Source organism: Silurus meridionalis, chromosome 19, assembly GCF_014805685.1.
Source record: "Silurus meridionalis isolate SWU-2019-XX chromosome 19, ASM1480568v1, whole genome shotgun sequence".
In the NCBI taxonomy this organism is placed as follows: Eukaryota; Metazoa; Chordata; class Actinopteri; order Siluriformes; family Siluridae; genus Silurus; species Silurus meridionalis.
The window spans coordinates 18,171,773-18,194,236 of NC_060902.1; the positions used below are offsets into that span (position 1 = coordinate 18,171,773).

At 46.5% G+C, this 22,464-nt stretch overlaps 3 protein-coding genes across 5 annotated transcripts in view; 1 reads left to right on the forward strand and 2 right to left on the reverse strand.

Annotated features, from left to right (window-relative positions):
- The window catches only part of slc25a34 (solute carrier family 25 member 34), a 6,061-nt gene extending 883 nt beyond the window's left edge, over positions 1 to 5,178 (reverse strand). The window contains exons 1-6 of one of the 2 annotated variants that reach the window (XM_046875763.1): positions 4,691 to 5,178; positions 3,643 to 3,708; positions 843 to 995; positions 632 to 766; positions 456 to 494; positions 1 to 372 (exon numbers count right to left, since the gene is read on the reverse strand). The exon at positions 1 to 372 is cut by the window's left edge and continues 883 nt beyond it. In XM_046875763.1, the coding sequence (XP_046731719.1) occupies positions 295 to 372; positions 456 to 494; positions 632 to 766; positions 843 to 995; positions 3,643 to 3,708; positions 4,691 to 5,173 (954 nt within the window). In that variant the 5' untranslated portion in view covers positions 5,174 to 5,178 and the 3' untranslated portion in view covers positions 1 to 294. Of the gene's footprint in view, positions 495 to 631; positions 767 to 842; positions 996 to 3,642; positions 3,709 to 4,690 lie in introns of both variants that reach the window. The other variant, XM_046875762.1, reaches the window with a different exon arrangement.
- On the reverse strand, positions 588 to 15,755 carry fbxo42 (F-box protein 42). 2 transcript variants are annotated; one of them, XR_006928755.1, is made up of 11 exons: positions 15,510 to 15,753; positions 13,670 to 13,967; positions 13,236 to 13,352; positions 12,711 to 12,845; positions 12,428 to 12,581; positions 11,993 to 12,103; positions 11,227 to 11,323; positions 10,992 to 11,048; positions 10,546 to 10,662; positions 9,391 to 10,390; positions 588 to 631 (listed from the first exon to the last, which is right to left on the reverse strand). XR_006928755.1 is itself a non-coding variant. In XM_046875756.1 (10 exons), exons 2-10 carry the CDS (start codon positions 13,950 to 13,952, stop codon positions 9,446 to 9,448), a joined length of 2,016 nt encoding a protein of 671 aa, XP_046731712.1. In that variant the 5' UTR covers positions 13,953 to 13,967; positions 15,510 to 15,755; the 3' UTR covers positions 9,203 to 9,445. The 2 variants fall into 2 exon arrangements, 1 of the variants encoding a protein (XP_046731712.1); XM_046875756.1 differs by lacking the exon at positions 588 to 631 and having other exon boundaries at positions 9,203 to 10,390; positions 15,510 to 15,755.
- Positions 15,756 to 17,827: 2,072 nt separating this feature from the next.
- Positions 17,828 to 21,382, forward strand: szrd1 (SUZ RNA binding domain containing 1). The gene is made up of 4 exons (XM_046875774.1): positions 17,828 to 17,988; positions 18,334 to 18,383; positions 19,127 to 19,375; positions 19,719 to 21,382. The coding sequence occupies exons 1-4, from the start codon at positions 17,938 to 17,940 to the stop codon at positions 19,807 to 19,809; spliced, it is 441 nt and encodes a 146-aa protein (XP_046731730.1). The 5' UTR covers positions 17,828 to 17,937; the 3' UTR covers positions 19,810 to 21,382.
- Positions 21,383 to 22,464: the final 1,082 nt, after the last annotated feature.

Consider the following 22,464-nt stretch of genomic DNA (forward strand, 5'->3'; position numbering starts at 1 on the left):
ATTAAGCTTCAGTCCTGAGGATGTTCAGGTTGAGGATGTTTGAAAATTCTACATGGTGTGACATCATTAGCTCATTTGCATATTATACCATAAAATCCAGTGGAAGATCTCAGAACCCTGAGCAGCCATGTGGGGAACTCCAAAAGGTTTCTTATTCTGGAGAACTTCTCACTGTGTATGAGGAAGAAGAGGACAGGATGAACTCTCCACTTCTCGTCCAGATGTACTCAATGTAGCTGACTGTCTCTGCATGATGATGGACTTCCTCATGTCTGACTGGACCGAGCAGAAGCGTCAGCGCTGTTCTGAGGACCTCCTCAAAGGGCGTAGTGCTGCAGAGCTTTCTGCCTCATGAGGTCCCACAGCAGCATGCTGAGCACAGTGTGAGGAGCCAGACGCATGAACACGGGTCCCATCCCCTTATACAGACCCAAAACCCCCTCTGTACCACTCACTTTCAGCAGGCAGTCCAGGAACCCAGTGTAGAGCCGACCCTGAACAGGAACCCAGAGCAGAACACACAAACACAAACACACTCTCAGACTCAAACTCGAAACACAACACTGAAATGTTCTACGATTCATCATACACACACACACACACACACACACACACACACACACACACACACCTTTCTTAATTCGTCCACAGGCTGGTTGTAAAGCCTGGTGCTGATAACATCAAACGGAGTCATGGTGATTGCCACGGCAACACCGCTAACCACCGCTGCCATCAGAGCCACCAGCCAGCTGTTGGGAGTGAACCACTGTAGGAGGAGGTGGGGGTGAATTCCTGCATAGATCTGTATGTGTGTGTGTGTGTGTGTGTGTGTTTATTCTCACCTGGGTGTGTGTAAGCTGCTCTTTGGCTGAGCTGAAGGTGGCGAGCTGAGCCGCTGATCCCACCATGACCCTCGGCACAGCACCGTTTACACCTCGCCACAGACCCAGCACTCCCTCACGCCTGTATATGGTGGCGAAGGCACTGAAGATTCCCTGACAACCAACACACTCCGTCAACAACGCCATGTGTGTGTGTGTGTGTGTGTGTGTGTGTGTTACAAGCACACATGCTACCATTCTGAACTTTCTGTATGCTCAAAAGGTTTCAAGTCTAGTTTTGTAACACGCCAACAGATGGCAGTACAAAGCTGCATGCACAGTCACAGGGGGCACAGAAATTCATAAGCCAGTGTGCTAAAAGTAAATATGCCGTGTATATTAGGAGCTGGGGCTGTTCTGACCCACCTGTTACCATGTCTGTGATTTCGTCAAGGACAGCAAGTTAAAACAAAGAGCAAACGTGAAATTTAGAAACTTGGGCAAATCTGCCACAGAGGATTTTGACGTGACATACATTTGACGTACGGCGACACTGCAATGAGCCATTCGAGGTGTTTTGAAGAACATCGCTGGAGGACAACTCGAAAGTCTCCATGCTCAAGAGGTGCCTGAGACACTTGGAGAAGAAGACTTTCAGGACACATTCCAGAACACAGGGGGGCGCTGTATTGCTGTGCAAAGGGGACTTTTTTTTTTTTTTTTTTAAGGTGACCGTGTGGAAATGTAGATAAATAAAGTAAACAGAATGAGTGACTCGGCCAGAGCTCATAATACTGAGTAACTGTGTGTGTGTGTGTGTGTGTGTGTGTGTGTGTGTGTGTGTGTGTGTGTGTGTGTGAACAAACAGCAAAACATATCATGTGTCTGATAACCAGCTCTCTCACTTTTTCACACACGCACACGCACTGCATATTCAGCTGGTTTTATTAGTCCAGCTCTAACTGGTCTGGACGATGAAAACTCTGAGATTAGACCTCACCTAAAAACTTTATTTGATCAAAGGCCAGCTGCTGACCGTGTGTGTGCGTGTGTGTGTGTGTGTGTGTGTGTGTGTGTGTGAGTTTAAAGTTCTCCTGTTGTTGCTGCCTGGTAAATCTGTCACGCCTCTGTTTGTTGATCTGTGATTGGCTGCAGCTGTTGAGAAGTGTGAAGGTGCCTGATTGTGGAATGGCGCACACACACACACACACACACACACACACACACGCACAAACACAAACAGCAGAAACTCAGCACTGTAAAATCCCTGTCTGACTCAAGTAAATAATGTGTCTCATCCTTGTTCATGGTTCCTGCAGAGTTGCTGATGGTGTAGGGTAGAGCTGATGGTGTAGGGTAGAGCTGATCGTGTAGGGTAGAGTTGATCGTGTAGGGTGGAGCTGATCGTGTAGGGTAGAGCTGATCGTGTAGGGTAGAGCTGATCGTGTAGGGTAGAGCTGATCGTGTAGGGTGGAGCTGATCGTAGGGTAGAGCTGATCGTAGGTGGAGGTGATCGTAGGGTGGAGCTGATGGTGTGATGGTGTAGGGTAGAGCTGATCGTAGGGTGAAGCTGATCGTGTAGGGTGGAGCTGATGGTGTGTGATGGTAGGGTGGAGCTGATCGTGTAGGGTAGAGCTGATCGTGTGTAGGGTAGAGCTGATCGTGTAGGGTGAAGCTGATCGTGTAGGGTAGAGCTGATCGTGTAGGGTGGAGCTGATCGTGTAGGGTAGAGCTGATCGTGTAGGGTGGAGCTGATCGTGTAGGTAGAGCTGATCGTGTAGGGTAGAGCTGATCGTGTAGGGTGGAGGTGATCGTGTAGGGTAGAGCTGATGGTGTAGGGTGGAGGGTGGAGGTGATGGTGTGTGATGGTGTAGGGTGGAGCTGATCGTGGGGTGGAGCTGATGGTGTAGGGTAGAGCTGATGATGTAGGGTGGAGGTGGAGGTGATGGTGTGTGATGGTGTAGGGTGGAGGTGATGGTGTAGGGTGGAGGTGATGGTGTAGGGTGGAGCTGATGGTGTGTGATGGTGTAGGGTAGAGGTTTAGGTAGAGCTGATGGTGTAGGATGGAGGTGATGGTGTGTAATGGTGTAGGGTGGAGGTGATGGTGTAGGGTGGAGCTGATGGTGTAGGGTGGAGCTGATGGTGTGTGATGGTGTAGGGTAGAGGTGTAGGGTAGAGCTGATGATGTAGGGTGGAGGTGATGGTGTGTGATGGTGTAGGGTGGAGGTGATCGTGTAGGGTGGAGGTGATGGTGTAGGGTAGAGCTGATGGTGTAGGGTGGAGCTGATGGTGTGTGATGGTGTAGGGTGTAGGTGATGGTGTAGGGTAGAGCTGATGGTGTGTGATTGTGTGTGATGGTGTATCTCCACACTGGTGTATGCTGCTCAGTGTGTGAGATCTCAGAGTTCCGAGTTCTGCTTTGGATCTCTGACTGGTGACTCAAGTGAATCTGTGCTCGACTGGTACCACCCTCTCTCAGGGTAAGAGGTAAGTATACTTCAATGCTCTTCTTTGTTCTGCCACCAAGATGGTGGAATGAACTTCCCCTAGATGTCTGAACAGCCCCTGGCAATCTTTAGGTGACAGGTGAAGACCCGCCTCTTCCTGAAACACTTAAACTAACACTTTCCTGCTTTGTTCAGCACACGACTCTGCTGAGAGCTTTCTCTCAGGTTGTAATGTAGTGTACCAGTGTAGATTTATTCATTGATTGAGACGCTTTTGCACATGACTCTGGACACAGACGTCTGCTAAATGCTGTAAATGTAAATCTGAGTTCTCAGTAACACACAAACAGGTGTTGCAGGAGAACGTTACTCACCTGGTGGTTGTGTTGGTGACCCACAGCAATGGCCTCGACAGTCTGCGCCTGCAGGTGTGTCTTTACCTGAGGAGAGAACAAACACACACCATGATAGTGTGTGGTAGTGTGTTATTGTGATGAATTGTATAACTGATGATCAGCACACAGGTTCATTTTATACTGCGTCATCATCAGCAACAGGCCAAGAAGAAAAAGCAGAAGAAAAAGAAAAAGAAGAAGAAGAAGAAGAAGAAGAAGAAGAAGAAGAAGAAGAAGAAGAAGAAGAAGGCTGGGGTTCAGTTCTTTCTCCTCCAGACTGTAGATTCATGTAAAGTTGTAATGTTGTTAGACTTTGTAGGCATAAAGCTCTGGAGCTCTGTCCAGAACCACATGTACAGCGTGGCTGCAGCTCAGGGTGGAAGATGGGAGGAGGAAGAGAATAGAATTGCACAATGAGGGAGTTTTTTGCCCCAGTTATCACCACTCTGACCCCGGTGTTGAGAAAATCCTTGCTGAAGACACACCATGACTAAGTGCAAAATCACACTAATGCAGCAACAATATTTTCTTCAACTTTGCACTGGAGCTCCAAAGCTAATGTCACTGAGAGGAACCAGTTCATCATGGCGTCCCCATGGTGTCATTAAGGACATCGGTGTTTCGATTTATAACAATAAGTAGCACATTAAAGATTCTTCCTCAAACAGGACGACATGGCCTGAAGACTGAAGGAAGAGCTTGAGCTTTAATTAAATTAAAATTGGCATTTTATTTATATATTTCATATCAATTCTAAAATACTGACTGATTCTGAGGTCTGAAGCGACTGTGTGACGCTAAACCTGAGGCTCTACACTTCCAGTACATTTGCTCACAAGAGGTTTACAAGAACCGAGAGCCTGATCTTTGAAAAATGACTGATTTCTGACACATTCCCAGGTGAACAGGACGCCAAAATATCAATGCACATAAAAATCTATAAAATAATGTGACAGAAGTGCACCTGTGTGAGAAACAAACCCCTGAACCCCAACGAGCAGCTCCTGTAAAACCCCAGTGAACTCACCAGGTAAGCAGGAGAAGCGATTAAGGCCCCCAAAGCCCCAGCAGCCGCCCCTGCGGCCACCTTCCCCCCCGGCACGTCTCCGATCCACGAGACCTGCGTGTAGGAGTAGAAGCCGAGCCGGACGCCGTTCATGAGCGCCTGGTAGAGCAGGCCGGCCGCAAGACCTTTCTGGAGTCCACGCAGGCCGTCGGTGCGTCCCACCAGCCAGAGAGCCTGCAGCACCCCTCTGTAGTGTTGATGGTAGGACCCCCGCGCCTGCAGCTCCCCCTGCAGCTGGATACGAGTCTTCACTACCTCCAGCGGGTTGGTAAACACGCATGCTCCGCAGCACGCCAGAGACCCCAGAGTGAAGTCTAGAGGTGGCCACAGCACCTGGGGACGGTTACCCGGCCGTGGCGGAGTACAGGATAGAGAAGGAATGGAGCTCTGGGTGATGAATGCCGTGACTGGGAGGCGGTTGATGAGCTGAGGATCTACCATCATGCCCCTGATGATGATGATGATGATGAACTGGAATCCAGCTTAAACAGGTTCCTGAAGAGTTACAGCATGTAGTGTTGAAGTAGTGCAGAAGTGTTTGCTCACTAAACAACAGTGCAGCTTAGCTTTTCACCACCAAGGAGGGATCTGAGGCTGGAGAACGTGTTACATCACTCCTCATACACACACGCGCACACACACACACACACACACACACACACACACACACAGAAACTTCACAGAGGGCACACTAGGGAGCCGAAAGTCAGTCGTCTGGGACACTGTCAACCTTGTTTTGATCTCAGGAACAGCTCTGCAACAGACATGAAGGTGTGAGGAGTAAAGGAAAAATGCAGAGAAGAGCTGAAAGTGTGTGTGTGCGTGTGTGTGTGTGTGTGCGCGCATTTCTAAACTAACTGTTACACTGTAAAGAATGTAAGCAACATCTAAGTGTGAGATTTCTCTCTCTCTCTCTCTCTCACTCACTCACACTCACACACACACACACACACACACACACACACACACACACACACACACACACTCCCCTGCTCCTGATGAAGATCACTGGTCAGTGCAGGAATGAACGCAGCTGGAAGATCTTCACTTCCCTCACTGACCCACTGAACTCCACACATTCGGTCTAAAGTGCTGCAGTCGCTTCTTTAAACACTGAACGTGTTTACCAGCGGAATGATTCCTGCAGTAATCCGTGTAAAGTGATCACACACGCGTTTAGAGGAACTCACCAGTGTCCCCGTGTCTCCTCCTGTCCCTCTTTCTGTCTCTCTCTCTCTCTCTCTCTCTCTCTCTGACAGCGGCTCTCTGAACATGCCTCTAAAGCAATCGCCCCACTAGCCCCGCCCTATCTTCATTACAGCCAATCACATGGCGGGACTCTGTCCGGTTCCCGAACTTCCAGCCATTCAGATCCCGAATTCTACATTTTCATCTACTCGCTGCCAGGTACGCTGAAGTCCACATTAAGTTCTCAGTAACACGAGGTTCTCTCGCTTTATACGCTGTAATCAGCTTAATTATCATAATTATCATTATCATTATTCACTTAAATGATATTAATAGTGTAAATAAAGTAGAATATTCACTCCGCGAGCTTCTTGTTTTACTCAGAGAACATACACCTGTAATAAACCAGTCACGTGACCTCGTCCTCCCTCCATTCACAATAACACAGGGACGTATTTAACATATAAATAAATAACAACACATTTCAAGAAATTTTTATTGCTAATCTGTAGATCCAGATGGACTGATTCTACTTCTGATTCCTGACTTAAGTATCTGTAGAATAGAGTCACACACTAGACCAGGTTATAGTGCATTATTGTAGCAGTTTGTGTTACTGTTGTACTAATGTAGGTAATCTGGATGTACTGGTGTGTGTGTGTGTGTGTGTGTGTGTGTGTGTGTGTGTGTAGTGTGGTTCTCCACTGATAGGAAAGAGCCATGTGCACTGGGGTCCTGGAGTGTTGGTGGGATTTGGGGTGGAGGTTTTTCTCTCCTGTGTGATTTGTAATAAAGTTAGGAAAAGTTTGGACTGTTATTTATTGTTTTCTCATAAATAAGTGTTTAGGTGAACCCGGCCCATGCTCGCTCACATTATAAATCTATAGAATACAAATATATATATAATTTTTTTTTTTTTTTTACCGAATGAGACATGAAAGACCCTGTGTGTAAAATAATGTTTTGAAAAATAATGAATCTTTTCCAGGGTTTTTTTGTAGACAGTTTATTGGGACAGGACACGGACTGAAGGCGACAGGGACAGAGACAGAGACGGTTTTATAGAATAGAATGAACTTTATTCGTAATATACGTTACAGCACAATTAAATTAATTCTTCACATATCCCAGCTTGCTCAGAGCCTGGGGTCAGAGCGCAGAGTCGCCATGATACGGCGCCCTGGAGCACAGAGGGTTAAGGGCCTTGCTCAAGGGCCCAAGAGTGGCAGCTTGGCAAAACTGGGGTTTGAACCCCCGACCTTCCGATCAGTAACCCAGTACCTTAACTACTGAGCTCCCACTCCCCAGTTCAGACATTTGTAATAAAATAGCAATTTTGCACCATTTTACAGAGAGAAAGCTTCAGCTCCAGGTTCCAGGTGGTGGGAGATAAATATGTAGGCCATGAAAAAGAAAAGGTTTGAACCTCTTTGTGCAGGAACACGGTCTGTGGCATGAGGAATAACCGAGTTCAGGATGAACATTGCAGTGCAGGAAGAAAAAAGAAAAACTGTAAATCTAATTTCCTCTGCAATTCATCAGTTATTACAATGTGGTCCTGCACAAGAACCTCATTAGAAAAAAGTCCATATAAAAGTAGTTGTAACTGCATCGTTATCATCAGCTGCAGCTAATCATCAGCTCACGTTACATGAAACCCTGATTCAGACTTCAGCGTTCTGTATAAACTGGTGGATGTTTACTATAGAAGATGAAAATGAAGGAACAGCTGAACACAGGACAGAAATAGAAAATAAAGGGTCAACCTGATCATCACCTCTGTGAGCCTGAGGATTTTCCCACAGACCTCGGTTTCTCCTGCATTACCAAACCTGTAGATCTGCCAGCGCTCCTTCCCCGGTTCCCAGCAGTGTAAGCAGATCTCTTTAGAGCATCTGTGTGTGTGTGTGTGTGTGTGTGTGTGAGGACATAATCAGTCATACACTGTGAGCATGCAGTGTGTAAGTATAGCCTGACTGTAACACAGCACATTAATAGAAACTCTGCTCTTCCTTTCCCAGACGCTCATAAACACATCCATCACATCGTAAACATCTCAACCTCAACAAATTACAGACGAAAACACTGACGATCTCAGCTCACGTTATCGTTCTGCGCTCTATAATCAGACCTCCTGTATGTATCACAACACCACCATAGTGGGACTGTAGTCCTGAGTCAGTGTAGCAGACTGGTGAGATTAACTACAGTCCAAATTCATCCTCAAAGCTCCTGTTTTTACTCTGGAATTTCATAGATCTCCAGGGCATTGATGAGAAACATCTCCAGCTGCACAGAGTCGCCTCTAATCGAAGGGGACACTATCCAGAGGCAGACCTGGACGAATCGGGCAGATCCCAGGAGAGGAGCAGGAACAGTGGTCACTGCTACCTCAGGATTTACAGATTTTATTCTTCTCTGTAGACAACCTTCAAGACCAAATGAGGTCTAACACGTATTTAATTTAATATTTTTATTTATTTAATCAATTCAATTTGTGTCTAATTAATCAATTGCTCAATTTAATAATTATAATAAATGATTGCATACATTTTATTTATTTTTATACTTTTTATTTATTTAAAACAAGTAGGCATTTTATTTAAAATTGTTTTAAAAAATGTAAACTGTTGATGTTTACAAATGTTAATAATAAACTGTGTTTATAAAACAAGTCATTTAGTTTTACATTTTTTCCCCCAAACCATAAAGAAATTGAAGTGAACTGTGAGTTTTGTGTACCGTTACACCTCTAATATACAAGTGCTTTGTGTTTATTTGTAAAAGTGTTTTGTCATTGGATGACCAAATCATAGTGACCACGACACTGACCAGAGTGAAGAAGTGACTGAGAAACGAATAAAAAAAAAATTGATGAAGAATTTCAATGAGACATTATAAAGACTTTGATGAGTTTATTGTTTCGCTTTGTATCGGGTTACACTGCAACACGCCCCTCCCTTCCCTCCCCGTCCCTCCCCAAATATCGATCTCCTTTCTCTCACACACACACACACACACACACACACACACACACACACACACACACACACACACACGCAGTGACATGTCTCCACCTTGCTTAGATTTTAAATGTAAACATTTGCAGGCAGGAAGTGAAGCAAGGTAGTAAGCAGCGTTCCTCCGTTTCTCGAACTCCATCACCCACAAGGAGACGCTGTCGCAGGAAAAGGAGGAACAGTCCCTTCAGTTTTTAAACTCCCACACACACTCACACACTCACACACAGAGGGAGTGAAGATCAAGAAAAGCCATCACACATCATCAGTTCATCATTGAGTGTCCTTTATATGTGTCAAAACTGATTTCTCAGGAGAGATGAAGAATTAGTGTTGGGGATGTGACACACAAGACGCTCCAGTCTCTTCCTCAAAGGCAGGTCTGAGGAGGGCAGTGTCCGGGTCAGAACCTGGAGAAATTCCCAAGCTGACCGTCCCAAATCTCACGTGCACACACACACACACACACACACACACACACACACAGTGTCCTTTCCACGCTCTCACATTACCTCTTCGCACGTACGAAATACAAGGCATTGGTTTTGGGGTAGTACTTGACGTTCTGTTTTTTGTCCATGAGGCCGCCAAAGATGATGAGCTCCCCTCTGCCCTGCACCACCGTGTGCAGGCTCGTCTCGGGCGGTCCGGTGACGGCGGCACTGCCGAACACGCGCCACGCCACCACGCCGTCCGTTTTGGCCCTAGAAACGTCCAGCACGTACATCTGCATGGGTTTGCAGCTGAGCGACTGGTACAGAGGCTTTCCCACGTTCAGGCTCTGCGGAGGCACCGAGTGGCCCAGACGACGAGCGATCGGAGGGATCGAGTGTCCGTCCACCTGTGGCGGGCTTGAAGAGGCCGGGCTGGGGCTAGGGACAGGGTTCGGAGAAGATGAGGATGATGAAGGAGACGATGCCCCGAGGGATCTGACAGCTTCCAGGCCTCTGCGCAGGGCAGCGGGAGAAACTGCGCCCGGCGGAGTGTGAATGCCGTTTGTGCTCGGCTGATCCAAGGAGGGCGGAGCCACCGACGATGAAGCCAAAGAAGGTGGAGAGTCCCATCCGTAATCTGTAAGTGTGTGGGCGTGGCCGTGCGGGTGGGAGGGACTGGTATGAGGGGAAGGGGACGAGCCGTTAAGTAAAGGTGGGCTGTCTGGAGCCTGGGAAGGAGATGGCTGCTGTGAGGAGGTGGGACTTCCATCTCTAGCTCCACCTCTAACGGTTGCCGGGCGTGGCCTGAGCGTTCCCCAGCGTCCATTGACACAAGGAGCCTCCTCCACGTTGCCCAGGACAGCGCCAGAGCGCACAGGAGACTGTGATCGCAGAGGGGGCGTGTCTGGGCCGAGAGGAGGAGGCGTGGCACTGATAGGGGAGGGACGAGAGTTTAGACTCGGGCTCAAAGGGGCGCGGCCGGATGGAGCCTGTGAGAAAACAACCACACACTCACCCACCTGGAGAGAAGAGACAGACGTGGATCATTCATAACGCAAAAATTATACACTTTCATGTTATATACATTTAACAGTTCTCTCTCTCTCACACACACACACACACACACACACACACACACACACACACACACACACACACACACACACACACACACCTTGCAGGCCGGGTGGCACCAGAGCTCAGGAGCTCCGTGTTCCTCGTTCTCTACTCGCAGTTGCTGCCATGACCAGGTGGGGGTGCCCATGTGCAACAACCAAGCATCCTTCAGGAGCTGCAACACACACACACACACACACACACACACACACACAATCAGAGAAAATGAGGAGTTTATCAATCACAGCAGTCCAGCAGCACTATCAATTTTTGCAACATCCAATTCATCATATCCCATCATGCTTAGCACTTCACCATGGTCATGAACATCACTGCTGCCTCTAATGAGACCACGAGAATGTGTGTGTGTGTGTGTGTGTGTGTGTGTGTGTGTGTGTGAGAGTAATAAACGCATGTATGAAATAAATCTCATACTACTGCTGGTTTATTAGTAATATTGTTATAATAACAGCAGGTTAAAGGTTGATAACGAACTGCACTCACAGCGTTTGGGCCGCCGCATCCCCCCAGGATGAGCAGAGTCTCGTTGTCTATCACAATCTAAAAGAGATAGAGAAAGAAAGAGGGATGGAGGGGGATAGAGAGAGAAAGTGATGTTAGTGCTGCCCCTGTTCCCTCCAGCTCCGTTTCTGTTTACTGCATTTAATACACAACCTGAGCTCCTTTGTTCTTTTCCCTCAGGGCTGATATGGTGAGAGCAACCACATTTAAGACTCACCTGACTCTGGCCTCCGCGGGGGTGTGGAGCCGGGCCTGCGATGGTGGGTTTGGACCAGGACCATTGCTCAAGATCCAGAACCCACACCTCATTACTCCTGAAACAGAAACACAGAAACACACACACACACACACACACACACACACACACACATTATCCACCCTGAGGTCCTGAGACATTCATACCAGCATGCAGGGGTGTGTGATACTGATAAAATGATATCTCGATATTATTGTGGATTTTTATCAATAACGATAATTAGACAATGTTTTGCTATTGTGCCGGTACTTTAAGGACTACTGTGGACAGCTGATTCCTAAAATGTTTAATATTCTTCATATTCTGTGTGGTGGTCAGTTCACAGCAGTGACACACATTCATCTTTTCCTAGAAGTTTAAACTGAGTTTTACCTTTTATGGCTTTTTTTTGTACCTTTATAAAACCCTTTTTTTTTCCAAAAAGTGAGCATCATCATCATCTGAATCATGCAGGTAAAGAACGTGCTCTAAATGCACACGAGTCTAATCTACTAGACTTCATCATGTGATGCATGCGTGCACTCTGTAGGTGTGTTTCGTGATAGACTCGATAATGTTAACCTCGTTAGAACAACAATGATGTTATTCTAGACGATATATATCGTACACCCCTACCTCACACTCACACACACACACACACACACACACACACAAAATCATGTGCTAGTAAATCTGGTGTAAACTGGAGTTGTGATGGGGGGAAAAGTAGAGAGGAAAAGAGACGTACATCTGTCGAGCCCCGAGAGAGCCACCGAACACCACCATCGTATTATTCATCACAGAGGAAGAGTGACCAGCCATGGGGGGAGGACCATGAGTCGTCACGATGCAGTTCCACCTGAGCGAGAGAGAGAGAGACATCACCGTGGTGTAAAAGTTAAACACTAGTATAAGTAATAAAGACTGAGTTTCGGGGGAGGGGCTGAAGCAGCCTCACCCCGGCTAGTTGATTCTTTTTCTGTAACAGCACAAAGCCGAGTGTTTTATTCCTCTTACACCTCAGCGCTTTGTAGTGTGACATGTTCCTGAGAAACTGTAAACAATTATAAACACTTATCCCTAAGGTTCTGAAAACTCCTTCCATAATGGTTACATAAACATCTCCTTACTTCCTCACCGAGAAAGACATGTAACCATGGGTAGTATTAGCTTCTCCGCTCACCAGTTTTTAGAAGGGGAGTAGGTGTGTATCTCGTCGAAGAAGCGCTCTGGTTGGTGCAGAGGGTACGGACTGGGACGGGTCCAACCTCCAAACAGCACCAGCAGGTCCTTAAACATCACCAGTGTGGCACCGGCTTTAGGAGACGGGTATGAGCCTGCACACAGAGCAACCAACACGTACTCTCAGACGTGTGTGTGTGTGTGTGTGTCACTTTAGTCATCACGGTTATCAGCAAGGAAGGAAAGTGTGTATTGTGTGTGTGTGTGTGTGCGTGCACGTGTACCTGAAGCGAGAGGTCGGATCCACTCCTTACTGTTCAGGTCGAGTCTCCACAGGTCATTAAACGCAGCATTACAGCTGCTCTGGGTGCAGCCACCAAACACATACATCGACTGGTTGGAGTCGTAATAACATGCGCCTGAAAACACACACACACACATTATCACCTACAAGACAATACGAGTTGCTTTTTGTGGTACTGGTCATAAAGAACCATGGATTGTCTTCTTAACTTCTGGATCCTGTCAGGAGTTTAGCATTCTAGATATTTAGATTCATACAAATAACTTGGTTTTCTTAGCATTAGTTAAAGATGTTCTACCCTGTGCTGGAACCCTGTCTGCCTTAGTCTAGGGTTCTCCACAGAACCTTTCAGGGTTCCATAGAAGCAGCATGAAGTGTACATCAGCAGCATTATCAATCATTAAATACTTATTCAACTGACATGTGATCTTACATCTGATTTAAAACATGACATAAGAGTAAAGTGTGTGTGTGTGTGTGTGTGTGTGTGTGTGTGTGTACTGACTGTGGGAAAAGCGTTGTGTGATGGGGGTTCCAGGATAAGGGTAGGTGCGACTCTCCCACTGGATGTTTCCTTCCTGGACGGCCCTCAGGAAACCATGGTAACACTGATATGCTACACCTGGACACATCAAAGCACACGCTCACACCTTCACCACTTCACCATTAACACCTTCCATTAACACGTCTGAGACACTAACATGTCTCTCACACACAGTCTCTCGATCACTCCGCCTCCGTCTGCCTGCCTCTCTTTAACTCATTCATATTTGCAGTTGCTTTACAGTCATCCCTCGCTCTATCTATCCATCTCTCCTCATCTTTTACTCACTCTGCCCACATCCCCCCTATCTTCTGCCTTATTCATTCTTCCTACTCTCTCTCTCTCTCTCTCTCTCTCTCTGACTCCCTTACTCCTTCTCTTCCTCCCTCGCTCACCTTTGATGAGGCGATACCACTGTTTGCACACCAGGGCGGCGGTCTTGTGCTCCTGATACGGGGACAGGAATGATAGGATGTACTCCAGCACCTCCTCTGGCAGCTGGCCCATGGCTCTCTGGTAGCTTTTTCCAGGATGCTTAGTGCAGTTCAAGCTGACGGTCGTCTCCGTCTCAGCGCTTAAGCTCCGGTCAGGGAGACGACCCCCCGGGGAAGCCGCTCCGGCGTCCTCTGTGTCCATGGCAACGATGCAGCCATCCTCGCTGTCGGAGGAGCGAGACATGCTGCCTGGGGAAGGCTGAGAGGAAGAGTCACATATCAGTTAGAAACCTGCACCAATAATCATAAGTAACTACCTAAATACTATAAGCAGGTCATGCTGGGGAAGATACCATCTGATAATCTCAACCATGCCATGATGAAACCATACAGGAACATCTCACCAACACACACCAAAATCTTAACTAATCCATGTGCAGGACATTCAGCTGCATTCCTCTCACCCCCTCACCACATTTCATTTCATCACCTCACCTCACCTTCTCTCACCCTGCACCACTCCCCTCCTCTCACCCTTCCGCACCTCCCCTCACATCCTCTCATCTAATCTCACCTCAACTCCTCTCACCCTTCCACACCTCCCTCACATCCTCTCATCTAATCTCACCTCAACTCCTCTCACCCTTCCGCACCTCCCTCACATCCTCTCATCTAATCTCACCTCATCTCCTCTCACCCTTCCGCACCTCCCTCACATCCTCTCATTTTATCTCACCTCATCTCCTCTCACCCTTCCACACCTCCCTCACATCCTCTCATTTTATCTCACCTCATCTCCTCTCACCCTTCCGCACCTCCCTCACATCCTCTCATTTAATCTCACCTCATCTCCTCTCACCCTTCCGCACCTCCCCACATCCTCTCATCTAATCTCACCTCATCTCCTCTCACCCTTCCGCACCTCCCTCACATCCTCTCATCTAATCTCACCTCATCTCCTCTCACCCTTCCGCACCTCCCTCACATCTTCTCATCTCACCTCACCCTTCCGCACCTCTCCTCACATCCTCTTATCTCACCTCATCTCCTCTCACCCTTCCACACCTCCCTCACATCCTCTCATCTCACCTCATCTCCTCTCACCCTTCCACACCTCCCTCACATCCTCTCATCTCACCTCATCTCCTCTCACCCTTCCACCTCCCTCACATCTTCTCATCTCACCTCACCCTTCCGCACCTCCCTCACATCCTCTCATCTCACCTCATCTCCTCTCACCCTTCCACACCTCCCCTCACATCCTCTCATCTCATCTCTCACATCCTCTCATCTCACACATCCTCTCATCTCACCTCACATCACATCCTCTCATCTCACATATCATCCCCTCATCTCATCCTTGTTTCCATCTCCTCACCTTGCTGCAGTCCTCAGCTGTTTGAAAGTCAGAATTTGCTTCCCTGTTCCTGAGACCCCTAATGATGAAATATTACACGGTTCTCCTGGTGATTTCCAAACACCTCGCACAGACACAGCTAGCGGACTGATTCCTATAGGAGGCTAAGTGAATAAGCTAGCTAGCTAACGGTGCTGATCTGAAGGAAAAACAGGAGCGGGTTGTGAGGTAGAGATTCCTCACAGTGTGTAAATCCCACTCGTTCTGTGTGAGACTCGATGAGAGACACGGGGTGGTGTGGAAGTGTATGAACGGGTCAGGTCGGCTAATCTACCGGCGCTAGCCTGGCGCTAACGGAGCGGAGGAGTGCTGGAGGTAGACGCGAAATAACCGCTTCCGTTTCACCGAGACGGATTAGGGGTCTAATCGCGGTCTGTGGGTTACCTGTGGCGCGTGTCCTCCTTTTTCCGTCCTGTGGTGTCGTCTGGTCGCTGCCTTGTGATGCTTCCCTTTTATCAGCTCCTCCTGCCGCTCCTGCTGCTGCACTCCGGACTCCAAACATCCGCCATCTTCCTCCCTACAGCAGCATCATACGCACGAATGCGGGAACGCGCGCGCACGCACGCGAGAACGCGCACGTAACGGCCTCACTGGCGCCCTCGGAGTCGGCGCGTTCTTGACGATGCGCGTGCTCGTGCTCTGTATACAAGGCAGGGTTTATGTTTAGGGGAATTTTTATACGGACACGAGCGGAAATAACAGCCCGATACATTTAAGACGTTTCCGGGCTCCTTCATGTGTTAAATGTTTGCATGTGAAGGAATACTATTATATATACTAAAAGTCACCCCAGCTCTTGTATAATGCTGATCCGCACCTCTTACATCACGCTCCTGCTGTGGGTTTGCTCAGGGTTCTCTGGTTTCCTCCCACCTTCCAAAAAAACATGCTGTATATGAACAAGCTCTGAAGCAGGCCCTGTGTGTGAATCTGTGTAAACTGGTTTTACTCACCAGGATTTATCCTTCATCAGCGTTCCCAGCATTAGACTCCAAATCCACCCCAGCTCTGAGCAGAAGAATAAACTGTTGCACAACTCAGGTCACTCTTAGTGTCAGTCTCAAGCCCGGATAAATGTGGAGTTTTGTGTTATGAAGGACATCCAGCAAAATTAAATATGCTGATAAGAAATCAGAAATTCCTACCGGATCGGTCGAGGTCCAGGTTACCAATGAACACCACAGGTATCGTTAACCACCACAGGTATCGTTAACCATCAGGATACAGGTGGAAATTGTGCTACTGTTGTCTGAAGGAGGAGAAGGAGAGGAGGAAGACGCGCTGTTTAAACTGTTCTATCATGGTGTGGATGGAAAGAGAAATGGTGTAGGGGGATTCTGAAGATAGAGTACAGTAAGAGTGTAGTGGAGGTGAAGAGAGTTTCTGATAGAGTGATGAACTTGAAGCTGGAAGTTGAAGGGGTGATGATAAATGTCATCGGTGCTTATGCTCCACAAGTGGGTTGTGAGATGAAGGAGAAGGAAACATTCTGGAGTGAATAAGGTGAAGCTAGGAATGAAAGATTGGTGATTGGGGAAGATTTCAATGGGCATGTAAGTTAAGGGAACAGAGGTGATGAGGAGGTGATGGTGATGGGTATGTATGGTCTTAAGGAGAGGAATGTGGAAGTCTGATGTGTCAGAGAAGTATGTGAGGGTGGTGCAGGACATGTATGAGGACAGTGTGACAGCAGTGAAGTTTGCAGTAGGAACGACAGACTGGTTTAAGATGGAGGTTGTACTGCATCAAGGTACAACTCTGAGCCCTTTCCTGTTTGCAGTGGTGATGGACAGGTTGAAGGACAAGGTCAGACAGGAGTCTCTGTGGACTATGATGTTTGTGGATAATATTGTGATTTGTGGTGAGAGTAGGGAGGAGAAGAGCCTGGAGAGATGGAGGTACAGGCTGGAGAGAAGGGGAATGAAAGTCAGTAGGAGTAAGACAGAGTACATGTGTGATAGCAGGAGTGATTTGTGATAGAAGAGTATCTGTAAGAGGGGAAAGAAAAAGTTTATAGGACTGTGGTGAAACCTGATATGGTTTAGAGACTGTGACATTGAGTAAATGACAGGAGCGGAAGATGTTGAGATGTTTATTGGGAGTTAGGACGATGGACAGGATTAGAAAAGAGTTTATTAAAGGGACAGCGCATGTAGGATGTTTTGGAGACAAGGTGAGGGAGGTGAGATTGAGATGGTTTGGACATGTGCAGAGGAGGGACATGGGGTATATCAGTAGGAGAATGCTGAGGATGGAGCCACCAGGAAGGAGGAAAAGAGGAAGACGAAGGAAGAGATTTATGGATGTGGTGAGGGAAGACATGCAGGTAGTTGGTGTGAAAGAGGCAGATGTAGAGGACAGGGGGGTATGGAGACGGAGGATCTGCTGCGGTGACATTGTGGCTGATATTAATGACAGCTTGGCACACTCTGGGCATTCTCTCAGTCAGCCTCATGAGATCGTCACTTGGAATAGCTTTCCAACTATTTCGAGGAGTTCCCAGAGGTGCTGAATGTTTGTTGCTTTTCCTTCACACTCCAGTCCAACAAATACCAAACCTCTCACCTGGATATATATATATATATATATATATATATATATATATATATATATATATATATATATATATATAAAATTTATAGGAGAAAACATTTTTAGAGAAATTTTTTTTTTCTCTCTCCACCCTCTGCCCCCTAGCGGCTTCCTCCGTCATTACAACTGACCAAAAGAATAACAGAAGTATGTGAGTGGTGCAGGTCTCTGCCCCTGAGCCTTTAGCCTGTGTGGCTAAACATCTGTTAACCGACTAATCATGGAGGATGATGATGTGTCTGATAACTGGGAGGACGCTGCAGAAAGCGGAGTGAGACACTTTTTTTTATTAGATAAATGTTTACAAGACTGTTGACTGTGTGATTGAGCTGCTCTCAGGCCTCACTGCTAACTCTCACACTAGCATCTGCTGCTTAGCCGACTAGCCTAGCTTTACTGCTGTTCAGCCACTAATCGTTGTAAAATACGACTCGTATTAACTTAGAAGTGTTTTATTTGCGTAGCTGGATTTTTTCCGTGTCTTTAATTAACACCAGGTTGTGCTTTTTTTGTGTTAAATCGTGTTAATGAGAATAATGTCGCTGCCAGTTTGAGCTAACATTGTACCTGGGAGTCCCAGGGTCCTAAAGGGAGTTGATTTATGTTCTTTCTGCAGGAAATCGAGAGGCGCCTCGAAGCGAAGCTGAAGATCACTCAGAGATCCGAGTAAGGAACTGTTCCACACATCACCTGATTCAGATCACAGAATTATTCCATTCAGGAATAAAAGAGACTGGTTTTTGAGTGTTTTTAAATGACACCTATCCCGATTTGAGTTAGTGGTGAGTCGTTCTTTCTGAGCGAGTCTTTAATGTGACTCAGAAGAACGAGTCATCTGAAAGAGTGATTCGTTAATTTTCACCTCCACGCGCATGCGCACAGCATCTTTGTAAATCAAAATCTCTGTAGGTCATGTACAGGAAACAGAATTAAGAAGTTCATCTCCCGACTCTTCTAGTCCGAGTAGTTAGTTCTTTTATTACGTGACTCCCATAATTATTGTAACAATTATGTGAAGATTCGGACCAAAAAATCCGATCTATTGCACTGCATAGCCTCTGTGGCAGTCACGTGACAAAAGAACTAAAGACATGGACCAGACGATATCAGAGGTGAAGCTCCTCAATCTGTTTATTATAGTTTGTCCTTAGCTGATTTGTCATAATTTCATTATTGGAACTGTAGTCAGAGTTGGTGTATGTAGTCGTGTTGCTTATTAACATTTTTATTTTATTTCTGATCAAAGGAAGGAAATGAACTCAAAAAAGATTCGTTCATTTTGATGGACGAGATTCAAAGAACTGTCACTAAAATGATCTGATCATCACTAATTTAAGTGAGTGTGTGTGAGTGTGAGTGTGTGTGTGTGTTTTGAAACGAATCGTATCTGAGTCTTTGTGTCGTATCAGGAGTGTCCCCGTGAAGACGGCCGTGGTGATTCAGGATGAGTCCCTGCCCGCAGCTCCGCCTCCTCAGATCCGTATCCTGAAGCGTCCTCCCAGTAACGGTGTTCTGAGTGCGCAGGGTCTGAGCACGCGGCCCGCTCAGCAGCCCAAATCTCTAAAACAGAGAGAGGCCGAGTACGCCGAGGCCAGGAGGAGGATTCTGGGAAGCGCCAGCGCTGAAGAACCTGCCCGGGAACGAGAAGAGTCGGACAGGTGTGTTTGATGATAGTTGATTCTTGGAGAGGTCTACAATTAAATTTACAGTACGTGTCAGCGCACGTGTCCTGTATATCTCACTCACATCCTGTAGATCTTACAGACGTCGCTCAAACGCCACAGGAATGTGTGTAATGAGAAATGTGTGTAAAATGTCCAATCAGATCGCTCCAGAACGCATATGTCCTGCACATGTAAACAATCTGGACAGGGCAAATGTCTGTAGAGTAGCACAGAGTGATGATGTTCTCGTACATACGTGCTGAAGGATATGAAGGTAGAGCAGCTTTTATAATAACTCTTTGATGTTAGTATGATTATTTTCTCCTTCTGTCCTCAGATCCATGTTGGAGTCTCTGCAGTCCAACAGTAACGTCATACGGCAGCCGCGGGGGCCGGACGGTACCGCAGGGTTCCGCCTCAGCAGATAGAGAGATGGCTAGAGACGAGCTCCGAGGACGTATAAAAGCGAGAGTCTGTTCGGTCGAGCGCTCTCGGCCCTCTCCTCCTCCCCGTGTGAGCGAGCGAGGGAGGGCGTGGCGACCGTGTGATCACTGTGAGTCTCTTAGTAACGCTCGCTGAGACCCAGGCAGGAATCCCTGCAGTGCTCCAGTACGGTCCACAGCGCCCTTATCGACTTCCCCTAACGACCCGGCGCAGCATAGCATCAACGCTAACTCGCCAGTTGACTAGCGTGCTAATTACCTAGCGTGCAGATCCATCAGAGGCTGGGAAATTCACAGAGCCAATCAGAAGTTCTATTTTTTTAAATGTGCGGTCGTTTGTTTATCGTTTTTACAACACGATTCGCCGTTTTCTGAAAAGGCCGCAGTGTGATCAGCTCCCAGTGATTTCACCGTGAGAGCGTTGAGAATCGGCTGAGCTGATGGAGGAACTCACCGAGGGGAGGTGGACAAGGGCGCAGGAACCAACACTCTTCTGAGCTCCTTCTTTAGAAGACTTTAGGAGAAAACCAGTATGACTCGTGTCCTGATCATGAAGTTTCTCCAAAGATGAAAGAATGGCCATAAAGAACTCTCTGTGTGTGTGTGTGTGTGTGTGTGTGTGTGTGTGTGTGTGTGTGTGTGTGTGTGTGTGTGTGTGTGTTTGTTTTCCCTTTGTTTTATCAGAGAATAATGTTTACCCTCTGCTTCAGACACTCAGCTTGGTGATTTTGACTTGGTGTGGACAGAAGCAGGTGTTGATCTGCACACAAACTTCCAGAGGCTCCTTCACTTCCCTTTAACAGCCCGAGCGCTCCAAACACCGCACACATGAAGTGTGTGTGTGTGTGTGTGTGTGTGTGTGTGTGTGTGCGTGCGTGTGTGTGTGTTTCCACTCTGCGCTGAAGAGAAAGTATTTTTCTACCGTCATCTTGCTGGTGTTTTTTTTTTTATTATTTCTAATTTTTTTTGTTTAAAGCGCTGAGAAGTTCAGACCTGCTGTACAAGTTCAGACCACATCTAATCCCTCCTTACCGATATTCAGACCACATACACACCCATGTTTACCATCATGCTGTCTGGATAAACATGAAATTATCTTCTCCTCCTCCCCAATTGTTCTTCTCTTTCTCCTCTGTCGTTGCGTGTTTTAAAATGTTCTGATCCCATGAATGCTTTTAGTGTTTCTGATCTCTTATAATGCTCCTCAGAAGCTCCTGAGATGCACGGATATATTCTTAAAAAACACAGACACAAATGTGTTTCCCTGTAACTAAATACACGACCAGACCAAACAGGAACCCGTCCATGTTCTCCTGGAGGACAAGATTCTGCTGTAGAAGTGAACTGAGGAGCCCGATACAGAAGAGATGTTGTGGTTGGTCTTGGTCACATGACTGAGAGGATCATTGCTTCACTGGACCTTGTTATTTGGGACAGTGTGTTATTTGTGTGTGAACTTTACTGTTACAGTGTGACTTGATGATCGTGTGTGATTTCTGCTTCCTGTCTGAGCTTGCGCTCCTCCATCTCCACAAATAAACTCTATTCTGGAGTAGTATCATTTTCTAGCTTGTTATTTTCTCTTTAACATCCATATTCAACACTTCCTACATATTCACACGCTCTTCAGCTGGAAGTATGTGCCCTTATTCATAAGTTCTCCAAGCTGTCAGAAGCACACTGGTGTATCTTCATGATGTAATAATCTAATTTTGCCAAACACTGCTTCAGCATGATGATGCTCCTGTATGCAAACCTCAGCTCCATGGAGTACAAAAACTGGGTGTGAAGGTTGGAGTGAAAGAGCTTGAGTGTTCTAAACAAAGCCCTGATCATCTCATCCCCAAAGAATAGCATTCACTGGACCAGGAGTCCTGTTACCTCCTTCAGTATCAGAGTCTGATCTCCACAGCTGCAGCCCAAAAGCTCATAGAGAATATTCCCAGAGGAACAGAGCGGATAATAAAGCTGGAATGAGGTGTTCACCGAGGACGTAATGATCAGGGCTTCAGTTTTGTGTTTTAATTGTATTATATCATTGTAGGTTTCATCTGAGAAATGAACAAACACAGAGCTTCTAAACAGCCAGTGTGTGAAACACAGGTGCGAGTGGAAAACTGTGATCATTTATGTGTAATAAAAAGATACAAATACTAAAAATATTTGAGACTTTCTCTAATCTATATAACAAATCAAATGTCACATACATACAGAGTCTGACGTAGTGAACTGCTTTTTATGACTGGGAAAAGTAATTATAAATAGAATATAAAAATCAAGTATCAAAGTATAGCTATAAGGTACAAATGGGGATATATATATATATATATATATATATATATATATATATATATATATATATATATATATATATATATATACACAAGGCAGGATTATTATTATGTTTATTAGAATTAGGCACAGACAGACAGACAGACAGACAGACAGACAGACAGACAGATAGATAGATAGATAGATAGATAGATAGATAGATAGATAGATAGATAGATAGATAGATAGATAGTCAGTCCTATTTTGCCTTTATGATTCCCTCCACTCTTCTGGGAAGATGTTCGACAGTGAAACTTTTGGCCATATATTGTGATCATTCGCAGTTAGGCAGAGAGAAGTCAGGCTCCA